The following is a 14,821-nucleotide window of genomic DNA, read 5'->3' as shown; positions in this document are numbered from 1 at the left end:
CTTCTATGTCTCTGGATCTATTTTTGTTCATCAGTTTATGTTGTTCATTAGAAAGAAAGAAAGAAAGAAAGAAAGAAAGAAAGAAAGAAAGAAGGAATTGACAGATTGGACAGACTGATTTGTTGCTTCCCAAATGCATCCTTACCAGGGACCAGGGATTGAGCCTGCAACTGAGGTATGTGCCCTTGACTGGGAATTGAACCAGTGACCCTTCAGTTCATGGGCCAACATCTAACTACTAAGCAAAACCAGCTAGGGCCTCAAGTTTTCTTTTGATCTTCTCTTGTCTTGTAATCTTTTTATTTTTAACCCTTCTACATTTTCAGCTATTTTTGTAAAACAAAGAATGTATTTAGGTAATATCTAAGATTATAAAGAACAAACTCTCTGCTTCTGATGTAATCAACCTTCAAATACCAGTATATGTCCCTTAGTGCTCCCCCCTCACCTATACTCCATATATATGGATAGGTCTGCAGATGTTTTCTTTCTAATAACTTTATCTTTCAACATGTCATCTTTTCCCTAAAGAGTAGTCTGGGAATAGATGAGGAAATATTCAAATTAAGATACTTTTACTATCTGCTATATCCTTAGCCTTAACAGCATACACTGTTTTTTGCACTAAGAGGTCTGGGATGGTAAAACCCCTTAAGTCACAAACTCACTGAACCGGACTAAAAAAGTACATCTTTCTTGGCAATGCGCCTGGACTACTGACCACAGAAAGGTCTGTCTTTAACATTTCTTCTTAGGATGCACCTTTTGTAGTGCAGAATAAGTATTTCTGTAACACTGCGCCCTCCATACTTGCCTATGTTTTTAGATCTCAACACTCTGACCAAACGATCATCAGATTTGGGTTTGAGAATTGTGACCCTTTCGTAAAGGGGAAATTGTATCCTGCCTGAGGTTGGAGAATATATATGTTGGCTCTCAGCACCCTCCCTCGCCATAAGTCAAATTTCATAGTATTTGGCAGGTTTCCCCCGGGTTTGAGGTTATGGCTGTTTCCTTGTTTCACTGAAGATGGCTTTTATTCCCCCTCTATATTTCACATGTTGTTGCTCTTGCTGGCGAATTTCAATAACAGGGAGGAAAAATTACTTTCTTCTGCTATGTTTAATCAGAAATGAGAATTTTAATGATCAGAAGAAACTCTAGAGCTAAGTTTTTACAGCTAAAAAGATTGTTTCTGTAATCATGTATAGAGGCTATGTACATTTTAACATTCTAATAATGACTGTACCATACCACTTTGCTTATTTTAATAAACGTTTTAGATCTCAAAACTCATGATTTATGCAATAGCACGAATCAGATGAGAGCAGAAAGCAAACTATGTTATAACACAGAATCACTATTTTAAAAATGTATACTTTTCATATGTAAAATATAAAAAAAGAAATGCCTCGCATAGAGTATGTGCTCAAAATTTAAGTTTATTTCCTTCTAGCAAAGATATACAGTAGACAAGAAGAAGAGGTTACAATTGTGAACACATCTTTGCTAAGGCTTTTAGCTGCCTATTGGGACCTACTAATAAGAGAGGCTATCCTATATAATAAAAAGGTAATAAGCAAATTGACCCCAATGGCGGAATGACCAGTCACTATGATGCGCCCTGACCACCAGGGGGAAGACCCTCAACATGGGAGCTGCCCCCTGGGGGTCAGTGCACTTCCACAGGGGGAGCACTGCTCAGCCAGAAGCCGGCTCATGACTGGCCAGCGCAGCGGTGGTGGCAGGAGCCTCTCCTGCCTCTATGACAGCGCTAAGGATGTCCGACTAACAGCTTAGGCCGGCTCCCCGTGAGCCCAAGTCATTAGTCGGACATCCCCCAAGGTCTCTCGGGCTGCCAGAGGGATGTCTGACTGCCAGCTTAGGCCCACTTAAGCCTTCAGTCAGTCATCCCCCGAGGGGTCCCAGACTGCGAGAGGGTGCAGGCTGGGCTGAGGGACCCCCCCAAGTGCATAAATTTTCAGGCCTCTAGTTTGTATTATAATAAAAGCAGGACCCAAAATATTTAGCCTGCTGCATATTTTGCTCTTCCCAGGTTCACAAATCTTGGACTAAAGGTGCTAATTATTTACAATTAACATCTTTCAGACAAGACTCTATAAGTATATGTGAGTCAATGTCCCTCTAAGAGTGGAGTGGAATATGATTCTGTAACACTAATTACGACCCAAATCCTCGATTCCCACACACAGCATACAAGGCAACAGGCTTAGTGTTGATAACAAACACAACCTAATAGCAAACGTACCCTTTCCTCCTTGTATTACCCGGATGTTATCAGACTACAAGGATGCTGCTCCTGAGAGTGGCCTGAACCACTGACTCAGCTCACACGGCCTCCCACTGCCTTTACACACCCGCAAGGTCACCCAGTTCACTCCCGAGTGTGATAATGAGCAGAGTCTGAGAGTCTGCAACGCACAGCAGCACAACTCAGGTACATCTAGCATGTTTTTATTTCAAGCCAAGAATTAGGTAAAAAGGCCTTGAGTAGCTCCTGGAAAATTAAATTCCATAAACATCACTGGCAGGTTATCTGGAAAGTTCAACTTTTCCAAAAGGTCTGGGGTCTCACAATTTTTGTTTTTGTTTTTGTTTTAAGTCAACGTCATCTGTGATGTGCTCTGTACTCATGTACGTTCAATTCTGGGACTGAGATTCAGGTCTTATTACCAGAAATCATCAGGCCTATCCCTGATACCTCAGAACCTGACACTGTTGAGAGCCAGGGTTTTATTGTTCAATAAAACAATTAATTAATGACTGACCACCTGGTTGCCAGGTAGTGAGACAATAGAGAGGAACCAGTTAACAGTCTTGTCTTTAAATAGTCGCTCGCTGAGAACCACGGGGTCTTTCCAAATGTTATTTAATTCAATTCTTACTATAATCCTAGAAGGGAGGTGTTGTTATGCTCATTTCAGAAAGTGTGGCTTAGAGGGTTAAGTGACGTGCCCAAGGACACACACCTGGAAAGGGTGGAGCCGGGAGCAGAACAAGGTCCCTCGGAAGCGCATGCTCTTCACCACTACCTGGCCAGGATGTGAGGAAGCCACAGAGTGACCGTCAACACTGGCCGGAGGAACTCACTGGCCGGTTCACCTGGGGAAGGAAGCCACACGGGAAGAAAGCATGACACCTCCCAAGGGCCCCTGGACTTCCCAATCTTGGCACAGACCATTCTTTTCGACCAAAGCTCCCCTTCAAGCAGTTTCATTGCAAATGCTGTATATAGATAGAGCATATTACTGCTTCCGAATTAATCAAGGTCAAGACCTACACCAGGTACCTATGGTATAAGAAATTATATCCTAGTTATTTGGACACTGTGTTAACTTGCTAGGGCTGCCATAACAAAATACAACAAACTGGGTGGCTTAGACAACCAACACTTATTACCTCACAGTTCTGAACACTAGAAGTCCCAATCAGGGTTGTGGACAGGGCTGGTCTCCCCTCTGAGGACCCACTCCAGGACCCTCCTCCTAGATGACCATTTCATGTTAACACGGCATCCCCCATAGACGTGTCTGTCTCTAAGTTTCCCCATTCAGTAAGGACACAAGTCATATTGTTCAGCGCTCACCCTAATGACCTCATTTTAACTCGATTACCTCTGGAAAGACCCTGGCTCTCAACAGGGTCAGGTTCTGAGGTACCAGGGATAGGACTTCGGCACAGGAAGTGGGGGTGGGGAGGGGGAGACACAGTTTAACCCGTAACAGACTTCACTGTGAAGTTTTGGTGGAAAGGACCCCAGACACTATTCTCTTTTCCAAACTGGCTTGTCTACAAGGTTCATGTTACCCTTATGATTCACTTTGAGCTACTTTATCACTCCTTAAAATGGATATTTAAATGGCACTTTTATCAATGGAGGCTATTTCAAGAGGGAGAATTCAAAATGAACATTGATTTTGTTAACTTAGGACAGTTTTTTTTTCTTTCTTTCTTCACAATTCAGGTAAAATCTCCATGTTCCAGAAACTTCTGATAAATTCACTCTAAGCTGATGACAACCGACCATCCCTTTCCATTTCCAGGCCACTATGGGAACAATGGGGTGGATGCAACTGGGCATCACACTTCAATCCAAAATAACACAACACTTTCTAGTAAGTGGAATCATTTGTCAGTGAGCTGTTACACTTCTAAGCATGAGACCCAAAGCAGAAACCATAAAATGAAAAGACTGATCTGAACAGATGAAGAACATAAAACTAAACTAAAATTTATAAAATGTCACATATTGCTGAATATGTGACAAAGATGAAAAGTTACTCTTAATGTCCATTCACTCAATAATCACTCACTGAGCCCTGCTGTGCATCAGGCTCCGTTTTAGGAGCGGAGGTTGCAAGGTGAAGAAGACAGATTCCCAGTCTCACAGAGTCAGCACATCAACCGGACCTCCTCTGACACTCCAGGGAAATGCTGGAAGCTACTCATTGTCTACACTATCAGGAAAGTGTAAACAAGGAACCCAGAAGGCTGATGGACCTTGAGCTCTGGCAAGGGCCAAAGCTATGCACCCATTGTTTAGTCGAGACAAGGGTGACTCAAGCAATTTCCTGACCTAATAGTCTCAAAGTAAATCTTTACTAATATTTACTGACCTTTAAGATAGTCTGTCTGCTACCGGATTTGCCTGCCTGCCTAAGGGCAATATGTGTATCTAAAATTGAATAAAAGGGTGGCAGGGCCTGGGCACCAGTGAAGCCCTCCTACTAGAGTTGGGCTCTCTGCCTGGCCCCCCGTTTCCAAATTCATATTTCTTATCTGGTCTCGTCATTTGTTGTGGCACTTCTTCAGGTCCCAAATGCAAGCCATACAATATATGTATATATATGTATTCATACAGACATACACACACACTGTATATATACTTTTGTCTACCAAATTGGCCAAATTTTCAAATTTAGTGGTGTTGGTGAGGATGCATACTATCGACCTGCTCACAAACTTTTCAACAGCTTCTTAATGGAAAATCCCAAACTGTCCCCAACTTTCGCCTGAGCACATATACATGCTAAAATGTGCAATCCTGGGCTCTGCTGCAGAGATTCTGAATCCATGGGTTAGAAATAGGGTCCTAGAAACTTGTCTTTTGACTAGGACAGGAAACTCTATTGCAAGTTATCCTCGGACCACACTTGAGGACAGATTGCTTAGAGTATGGGCAAGGTCAAGAAAATGGTCCCAGCTATGGAACTGTGCAGGACTGTCTTGCTCAATTAGACTTGATTAATTGATAGAAACATTTAACTACTAGAGACCCGGTGCACGGGATTTGTGCACTGGTGGGGGGCATGGCCTGCAGGTATCAGCCAGCTGTGGGAGTGCTGCTCATCCTGGTCAGCCAAGAGGCGTTCTCACTGTGGGAGCACACTGACCACCAGGGGGCTAGCTCCTGTGTTGAGCACCTGTCCCTTGATAGTCTGCACGTCATAGAGACTGGTCGACTGGTTGTTCTGGCTATTCTGTCATTTGGTCACTGGGCTTTTATTATATAGGATAAGACAAAAAGTATCAAGTGTATGCCATTATAATTCACCTAGTTATTAGTAATAGGAAAGCTACATATTATAGGCATGTCATTTGGGCAGCTTTGCCAGAAAGCTACATCTTTACACTCCCCAGGGAACCACAGGTCTATCCCCTGCAGGTCGCAGGGGGAAGGGACTGGACAGGGAGGAGGATGAGTGCATGTTCAGTGAGTCTGGGTGATGTGGGGAAGTACTTGACTGTCAGTCACACCTGGGAACAAGTTATTGGCCAGAATGGGTGTGGCTACTGTAAGGGCCTGAAATTTGGGATATTTCAATCCCTTGAACAAAGGAGTTTGCTCTCTTGGCAAATTGCACTTGACTCCTGGCTTGCGGGGCTCTCTCGCTCCTGCTTCCTGGCATTTGCTAGACTAATAAACTGCAGCTAGCCTGATGCTAACTGGACCTGGATGCATCGTGGGAGGGAAATTCTGGACACTGGCTTTGCTTTTAGGTCTACTGAAACCCAGCTACACTCCTTCTAGGACTGGAACAGGACTTTGGAAACCCAAGGGTGTAATTCCATGCAAATAAAAATCTCTCATCCTCCTGTGTGAGTCTCAGAAAATTCTTTTCCTGGAGATATTGTGAAGACAAATCTAGATCATTTTTCCTTGAAGTGCTGGCTTTGAGAGAGAACTTGCAAGGGAAGAGCACTCCACTGGTGTCCCACATTTGCAGACTTTGTTTTGCAAATGTTTTCTGGTTACTATGGCAACCTCTGGATGTCTCCGTGTAAAAGGGAATTTGGGGAGCTTATTTTTGAGGAAAAAAAAAGAATAGTGCTTTCTTTTTATCCTGGTAAGCTTGTTCTGTGCTGTCAAATTACATTCTGACAGCAAGGTTTAATCTAGAACATGCTTCATTAGAGACTGAACAATAAACTATTTCCAGGGATTGACAGTTCTTTTTCATTTATATTTTTATGTATTTGCTTTCAATGAATTCAAGAGATTAAACTGAAGTGCTAAATACTTGCTATCCTTTTAAATAATTCAGAAAAAGTCCTCACTTGAAGAATTTGACACATGTGAGTGTAGTCGTGGCATTTGTGGAATGAGGCACGAAGAAAGAACACGGCCCTGGGCCAGTCAGACCTGGACACTCAGCCAGTGTTCTGACACCCTGAGCCTCAGCCTCCTCTATACAATAAGAATCAGAAGTAATATAATTATACAGTGTCTACAACAATGTCAAGTCCTTTGAGCAGGTTCTTAGGAAAACATGGTAGCTATTCTTACCAAAGAAAAAATAAAAGCAAGCCCAGAAACATCCCACATCTATTAGATTTGGTTTAAAACAATTAGGCTTTTCACTGGAAAATGGAATACAGTAAAAAAACATAATACATATCAGCACTATTTGAATTGGACTTCTTCAGGTTTCAGCATACTCTATATAATAAAAGGCTAATATGCAAATAGACCAAAGGGCGACATGACCGGTCACTATGACCTGCACTGACCACCAGGGGACAGACGCTCAATGCAGGAGCTGCCCCCAAGTGGTCAGTGTGCTCCCACAGGGGGTGCACCACTCAGCCAGAAGCTGGGCTCACAGGAGCCTCGCCAGCTTCCACAGTAGTGCTAAGGATGTCCGACTGATGGCTTAGGCCCGCTTTCCGCAGGGCGCAGGCCTAAGCTGTCAATCGGACATCCCCCGAGGGCCCTGGACTGCGAGAGGGCACAGGCCAGTCTGAGGGCCCTCCCTGAGTGCACAAATTTCATGCATTGGGCCTCTAGTTTATAATAATATCATTAGATACTCATCAGTAAGTAATAGGAAAAGACTGTGGGGATTTTGTAAGATGAAGGAACATGACAGATAAGCTTGTATAAAGGAAGTCTGAGATCCTTAAAACTTTATACCAGTGTGAAAAGATGTAGTGAGCTAAGTTGACAAACTAGGTAGCAAAGGCCAAGCTTTTAAGCTTATAGAAGTTACGGTAACTAAGGGCCAGGAGCCCCCAATTACCCATTGTAGATGAGGGGACGCCGTGGGGACTGGGCTCGACTTCTCTCAGACAAGTGAGTCACTTCCGAAGGAAGTTAGCACTGAGGCAGGGACAGGCTTCCCCACTGGTTTTCCAGTAGCATTGATTCTCATATGTCTCTTACATCAGACTCCTTAATTTCTATTCTGCCTTCATCCCTTAATCTTTAATTATTGTGACAAATTAGAGCACCACAATAACCACATGGGCAAAATGTTGAAGTGAAACACAAATGCCAATTTTGTAAAGCAAAACAAGATATTCTGAAATTTAAAACTATGTAAAGGTAACAAACTGTCAAATCTCAGAGGGAATGTGCGGGGTGGGTTGGGAAGAGATCAACCAAAGAACTTGTATGCATATATGCATAACCCATGGACACAGACTATAGGGTGGAGAAGCCTGGGGTCGGGGCCTGGTGCGGGCTAGAAGGGGTCAATGGGGGAAATAAGGGGACATATGTAATGCTTTCAAAAATAAAGATTAAAAAATACTTTGTAAAAGTCCCCTGAAATGAAAGTAATAGTTTAAGGGTCCTTAAGTCTATATCATATGTGGCACATAAGCTCAACTTATAGAAGTTAGTCTATTGAAAAGTACTGACGCAGAACTGTAAAAACCACCACCACCACCACCAACAAAAGTAAGAGCCCAACACAGAAACAGATGTCAACGCCGTATTTTCAGTATCTGAATTTGGTTTCCATTTCCATTTATTTGTCTTGTATCTAAGGTAGTACATTCAAGAGAGTGAAAACGGGGCGGGAAGAAAGGTCAGTTGATAGACTTTCCCAGAATGCTTATCCTCTCAGCTTATTGTCCTCCCCTGCTGCTTGTCACCAGAGACAGAGAATCTGGGAGCATGGTTTAAAAAGGAAACTGCCAGGACTAACGGCCAGCTGCGCATTGGGAGAACTGTCCCCACACCACCACCACCACCACCACCACCATCATTGCCCTGCTCCTTTCCCCACAGGGTCGCTGGATGACAGCTTCGTGACCCTCCATCTCCAGCCTGTAACTGGTTGAGGTCAGGGTCTCCTGATCACGGCGGGTCAATCCTGGCTCCTGCCTTGGGATCCCAGGTAAAATACAGGCGTCCAGTTAGGTTTGAAGATCAGATTAACAACAAATAGTATAAGTATGTCCCCAATATTACACCGAAACGTACTCATATTACACACTGTGGCAGTGTTCCCAGATCTGCCAGCAACAGCTGCCAATGCAGAGAGCGCGTCCTGCGTCCCGTGCACTAATCCAAATGCTTTATAAGTGATCCTCCACTGAATACACGAAAACATATGGAAATGTAAACACACACCAACACATGGGTAATTTGAGATTAGGAAGAATGAATTGTGTATTTTTAAATTGCAAACATTATGCAAAAATTCCTATAATTAAGATATTTAATGAGTTGTCATTCATTAGCTGCAAACCAATTTGTATAAAATTGAAAAATATAAAAATTAAGAGCCTAGGATGCTAATTCCTGCTCACTAAGTCGCTGTTGAGCTTGGGAAAGTCTTCTCGCTTCTCTGGATCTAGGTTTCCTACTCGGCAGCTGAGAGTTGGATGGGACCACATGTAAGGTCCTTGCTGTCCCTAAAATCCCAGGATCTCCTCTAGTGTGCTAGCAGCCTCAGGGGACAGTCTCTCACCTCGGCAATCATCCTGTTGGTGTCTCCTAAGAAAAGCAGGTTCAGAGCTTCTTCCTCCGTGGTTGCCAGATGGCGAGACAGGTTTTTCAGGTGAATGTTCTGATCAGGGTCCTCCAATATCGTCACTTTCCTAGGAAGAGGGAAAAACAGAAACGAGGTACTTTGAAAATGAAAGGAACTTGAAGTCTTTTTTTTAATAGGCTTAGTTTTTAAAGGATGTAGGGTATGATGTCCAGAACTTCTAAAAATCAAATAACACACGAGGCAGCAGACAGGACTCAATTCGCATCACACGCTGACATGACCTTGACGGCACATCAACTAGCTTTGGGGCCCCTGATTTAAAGCCACCCGTCTTTGCAATCATCAGCTCACTAAATCATCTTGAAATGCGTATTACCGAACTAAAAATGCAAACAGATTACCTTCTACTTCTGTCAGGAAACTTGGCCATTTGTGTCATAATTCAGTTACTTACATCGGCAATGCACTAATTATTTTGCCGACTTTCCACCTTTTTTCCAATTTCAATTTATGTGACATGTGAAATTGGTCAGCTCAGTCATTTAAACATGATGAGAATTGAAGCATCTGTCCTCCCTCTAGGAGTCATTGCCTTGTCTAGTTTTCTTATCAACAGGAGTAAAGCATTCTCAAGAAGTCTTCTAAAAGCTTTAGTTTGTCATTATTATTTTTATGTCCATCAGATGTGTTTCTTCATCCTTTTTCTTTTACGATATGCCCTTTCCTTCCATTACATCCTTGTAGTCAGAGTCTTGGGGCTGGAATTATGTTCATCTATCACAACTGCCTTCACGGGCATCCGAGCGCCAATGCCATGTCCTCCCAGGTGAGTCCTAACCCTGCGCCCAGAGTGGCTTGTCCATATTCTCCTTAAAGTCCTTGAGCACTTTATGCAACTGAATACAACTTGGCCAAACTCCCCCTACTTTGCTTCAAAGGCCTCCAGATGCAAGCAATGAAATTAGTGGACAGAGTTCCCGTCTGCCTTTTGAGTTTTGCCTTCCTGACCTTCTTAAGAATTGTTAAGGGAAGGAAATCTTATCATTTACAAGCACTGCACTTGCTTGACTTGAGGATAATAAGTAAAGATGGGCATCTTCTGGCATTACATCTCTAAAAACACAATTGGCAAGTAAACACTTGTCACTTGCCTGTTTATAAAAACACACCTACAATATCTTAAAAATGAAGATTTTTCAAATACCATCATTCTCACCCTTCCCTTTTGTAAGGAGGTTATCTGACTTTCAGATCTAATTTGTGGGCATTTAGAGTACTAATCATGGGAAGAAAGTGTAGCTCTCCCCGCACATCTGTGACCAATATGTCACTAATTATGTGATTTTTTGCCGAGTTTTGGACTCCTCTTTGTCTCCTTCAACAATACCAACTAAGATGGAAAAAGATCTCTTCCTTTAATGAAAACAAGTGTATTTTATTTATTTTTCAGCAAGACTCATAAGTAAGCTTATTAAAAATGTTTGTGAGTCCAAAAATGCTTGGAAAACATGAAGGCATCTTTAACTGAAATGGATGAATTGTGTTCTATTTTTAGGAACCTCCTTTATCCCTTCAATGTTGTTTTCACCCTGATCCTTTTGAAGTGCTCGAGAAGATTTGACTAAATTCAATCCCTAGGGACACAGAAGTTAGAAAACGTCCTAAACCCACAGGCTCTGGGTGATACTGGAAGGAAGATAAAAGTATGAAATAAGCGATGAGACGGTACATAAAAGTGGGAGGAGCGTCCTGTCTGTTTCAACATGAAGATAAAAAGAATTCTCCAACTCTGAGGCAGTCACCTCTCATGTGTGTGGTGAGGCCAAGACAGAGGCAGTGCTATTCTGTGCGAGTTCAGAAGAGGGGGAGGGAGCAGCGGAAAGCGACTCAAAGAGGATGCTCGCACTCACTGGGCACCAAGCATGCCTGACACCTGTGGTGTTCATTTAATCCAGGTGTCCCCAACTTGGCTGCCACAGGAACCACCTGGGGACTTAAACAAAACAAACACTGGTGCAAGGTCCCTCCTGAGATTCTGATTTTTTTAAAAATATATTTTATTGATTTTTTACAGAGAGGAAGGGAGAGAGATAGAGAGTTAGAAACATCGATGAGAGAGAAACATCGATCGGCTGCCTCCTGCACATCTCCTACTGGGGATGTGCCCGCAACCCAGGTACATGCCCTTGACCGGAATCGAACCCGGGACACCTCAGTCCACAGGCCGACGCTCTATCCACTGAGCTAAACCGGTTTCGGCCTGAGATTCTGATTTGATTGTCCTGGGGTGTGGTCTGGGTATCAGAATCTGTAAAAGCTCCAGGTGTTTCTCATGTGCAGCTAAGATTGAGAGCCACTAGCTTCATCTTTCCTTACCCTTCAAGGCAGACATATGGGGAGGTTTCTGGTTGCTTCATCTTACTTTCACCCAGCTCCACCTCATGCCCAACTGGGAAAGTTATTCATCTTCTTGGTTGTCACTGAAGTCACTCTTGAGCCACATCTAATGGGCAAGGTCACATCTTAATAGCATGTCCTTCCCTGGGAAGTTCCTATTCTGCCTCCCTGAGTATGCAACTGCTTGGTCAACTAAGCATCACAATAGTAACGAAAGCTCAGGCGAGGATTATGGGTCCACCTAAACTTCCACAGGGTTTATAGCATTGCTGAGTCAACCTAAGTGATAGTAAGGACACAGCATACATATATCTCTCACCATTATTTCACTGAAATAAAAAACATGGAAAACAAGCAACTATGGCATTCTAAGAGTGTTCATTTACTGGACAACCTAAATGAACTTAGGATTATATTTCTACTATAGGCCAGGTGCATGAATTCATGCACAGGTGGGGTCCTGTGGCCTGGCCGGTGATTGGGGCCATTGGGGCTGGCCAGCCGGTGGGAGGGACCCCGAGGGTTTGGATGTAGGAGTGCACTGACCATGAGGGGGCAGCCCCTATGTTGAGCATCTGCCCCCTGGTGGTCAGTGTGCATCATAGTGATTGGTCGACTGGTCGGCCAGTTGTAATGGTTGCTTAGGCATATATATATGTATGTATGTATATTAGAAGTCTGATGCATGAAATTCATGCAAGAGTAGGCCTTCCTTTCCCCAGCTGCCGGCACCGGCTTCTCTCTGGCATCCAGGACCCAGGCTTCCCTCACAGCCCCAGCTTCCTCCGGAAGGACGTCCAATCTAATTAGCATATTATGCTTTTATTATTATAGATAGAAATAATAATTAGGAGCATAAGGTAGAAAGTGTTTGTGAAATATCACCAGTGACATTTGGCTAAGCTACTTTTTTTTCTGATGCAGAGCCTTTGATCTCCAGTGTGGCTACTTCAGAACCATTGAACTTCTGTATTTGCTGGTCCAGCTTTGTCAGTTTGATCAAAATAACTCTGCACATGCCCCTTTCTCTGCATGTCATTTTCAGCTGTCTTTCATAGCGTACCACTACATGTTTCTCTGACCTCTGATATTATGGTTCCCTCTCTATTTTCTGATTTCTTGCCCAGGGAGACTTTGAGACATAAATAAAAAGGCAGGTTGGTGTCCAAAGTAATTTAGCTTCTTTCATGGCTGTGCCCTGCTTAGGGCGCATCTCGGAGCACCTTATGAAAGACTCCATCTCTGGCATCCTATGGATTCTTCTGCGGTGCAAATTTCTCTCTCCAATCAGGATCGCCCTGGCCAGGTCTTCCCCTTCCATTGTTCCCCAGTTTCTGCCCAATCCCTTGGGCAGGAAGCTCTGGACTTTCCCTTACGGCCCTGCCTGTCCTCATTGAAAAATCCCTTTTTAATTAAGCCTTGAGCCTGTGTGTAAGCCCCATCCATCCCCTCTCACGCCTTTGCTCAGAAAAGCCCAGTCATGCCCTGGGTACTACCTCTCACCTAGGTGGGCTAATCTGGGGGTGAAAATGTCTTAAACTGCTGCGGGTGGAATGCTTTTTCAAAGTTGGAGGAAATAAGAACCATTAGCAAAAGTTTCTCCTCAAGTTGCTTCCTTCCTGGCACTTTCTTTCCCCCACTCTCTCACAAATCAATAGCTATTTCCTGAATCCTTAGTCGCCACTTGATTCTGACTGTAATTTTTGTGGGCTTGAAAGACGGCTTTATTAAAGTTTCTTAAATAAACATCCCAATTCCAAGATGGAAACCCCCAAACTATTTATTTGATTCTTTTTGAAAGGGCCTGTGAGTCGTTTTTCCTACAAAATGTTTCTAAAAAGTTTAGATTTCAAACAAAAGTCTCTGATAGTCTTAACTTGGACACCTAAGTGGAAAAGTTTTGCTAAGTATACTCGGTCTGCCTAATGATGGGGAAGAAGCAAGCTTTGTATTTTCTCTGTAAACAGAATCTTTTCCATTTAGCTAAGTAATTGGAATTTGCAGGCTCTTTCTAACTGAAGACATATAAAGAGCCATAGCCAAGCTCTTGTTCTCAATAATGGAAGCCATCAATGAAAGAACCTCCCAGCCCCCTCACCCGCCTCCACAACATTCCACCACCACCAACTTGCCCAACAGGAACTTTTCAGGAGTTACTGCAATGAGTCTGGTTTCTAATTTTCATGTTATAGGCAAATGTTGCCATAGGTGATTTCTTTCTTTGTTTTTTCTTCTACTTGGGAATGCTCCATGCCATTGTGCAAACGGGGCCTACATAATGGTACCATGTCCCAGGGGCTGCAATGAACATAATGAGGTTGTATATTTATTATGACAAATGTCGGTCAGAGTAAAGTGTCATCTAACAAAACAAGCATATTACAACAATTTTCTAGCAAATGGTGGGGGTGCCTTTTAATAGTTCACACGGAGGTGCCCTATGGACTAGAGGGAGCCCTGTTTAGTTACCTTGACGTAGAGCAGTATCAGTAGTAGGCAGGCCTCATGAAAATGGGAGGGGAACCACCAGTCTCTTCTAAGTAACTAGATATGTTTCGCATGTTGTTAACATGGTCTCACTATTTACTTTAATAAAGAGGATATTCTCTAGTTCAGCAGTTTTCAACCTCCTTTTATGTTCCACCCCAACACTCATTCTCAGACGTTCTCTACGGTGAAGATTGGGAGAAAAGAGGAGATGCAAATTTTTCAGAGAAATATGTAAAGGGGGCCCTCCTTCCTGTATTTTAACAATTTCAAAGGTACATTTTCTTTATGTTGTTTTTTTTTTAATCTAAAAGATTTCATTTGTTATAAATGATAAAGAGTTAAAACATATCAATTGAGGAAGTTTTATGAACCTACATTTTTGTATTGGTCTTAACCTAGACGTGTAGTAGGCGGTTAGACAGGCATAAAGCAGAGCAAGGGCCATGGACCGGGCATAGAAGGTCACCAGGGTGGAAAGCCCCGGATGTCAAGCAACGGACAATCGTAAGGCCCCAAGCTGACCCTTCCTCGCCTAGTATATTGCTGGCCATCTTGTTTGGAAGCCCTGGCCCTTCCTCCCCAGAGAAAACATCTAGGCCTCAGTTGTATTTCAGCTTCAGGCCCAGAAAAGCAGTAAGACCAGACCCCCTGCCCTGGTGCTCACCTATCAATCAGGGGAGAACCCAGAG

The 14,821-nt window shown here is 43.3% G+C and overlaps 1 protein-coding gene across 1 annotated transcript in view; it reads right to left on the bottom strand.

Annotated features, from left to right (window-relative positions):
- KIF6 (kinesin family member 6) overlaps positions 1-9,339 on the bottom strand; it is a 255,403-nt gene extending 246,064 nt beyond the window's left edge. The window contains exon 1 of the mRNA XM_015571886.1: positions 9,222-9,339. Coding sequence (XP_015427372.1) covers positions 9,222-9,233 — 12 coding nt within the window. The 5' untranslated portion in view covers positions 9,234-9,339. The remainder of the gene's footprint in view (positions 1-9,221) is intronic.
- Positions 9,340-14,821: the final 5,482 nt, after the last annotated feature.

The sequence above is a fragment of the Myotis davidii genome, unplaced genomic scaffold, assembly GCF_000327345.1.
Source record: "Myotis davidii unplaced genomic scaffold, ASM32734v1 scaffold289, whole genome shotgun sequence".
NCBI lineage: Eukaryota > Metazoa > Chordata > Mammalia > Chiroptera > Vespertilionidae > Myotis > Myotis davidii.
This window is presented reverse-complemented; position numbering and strand designations above follow the sequence as displayed.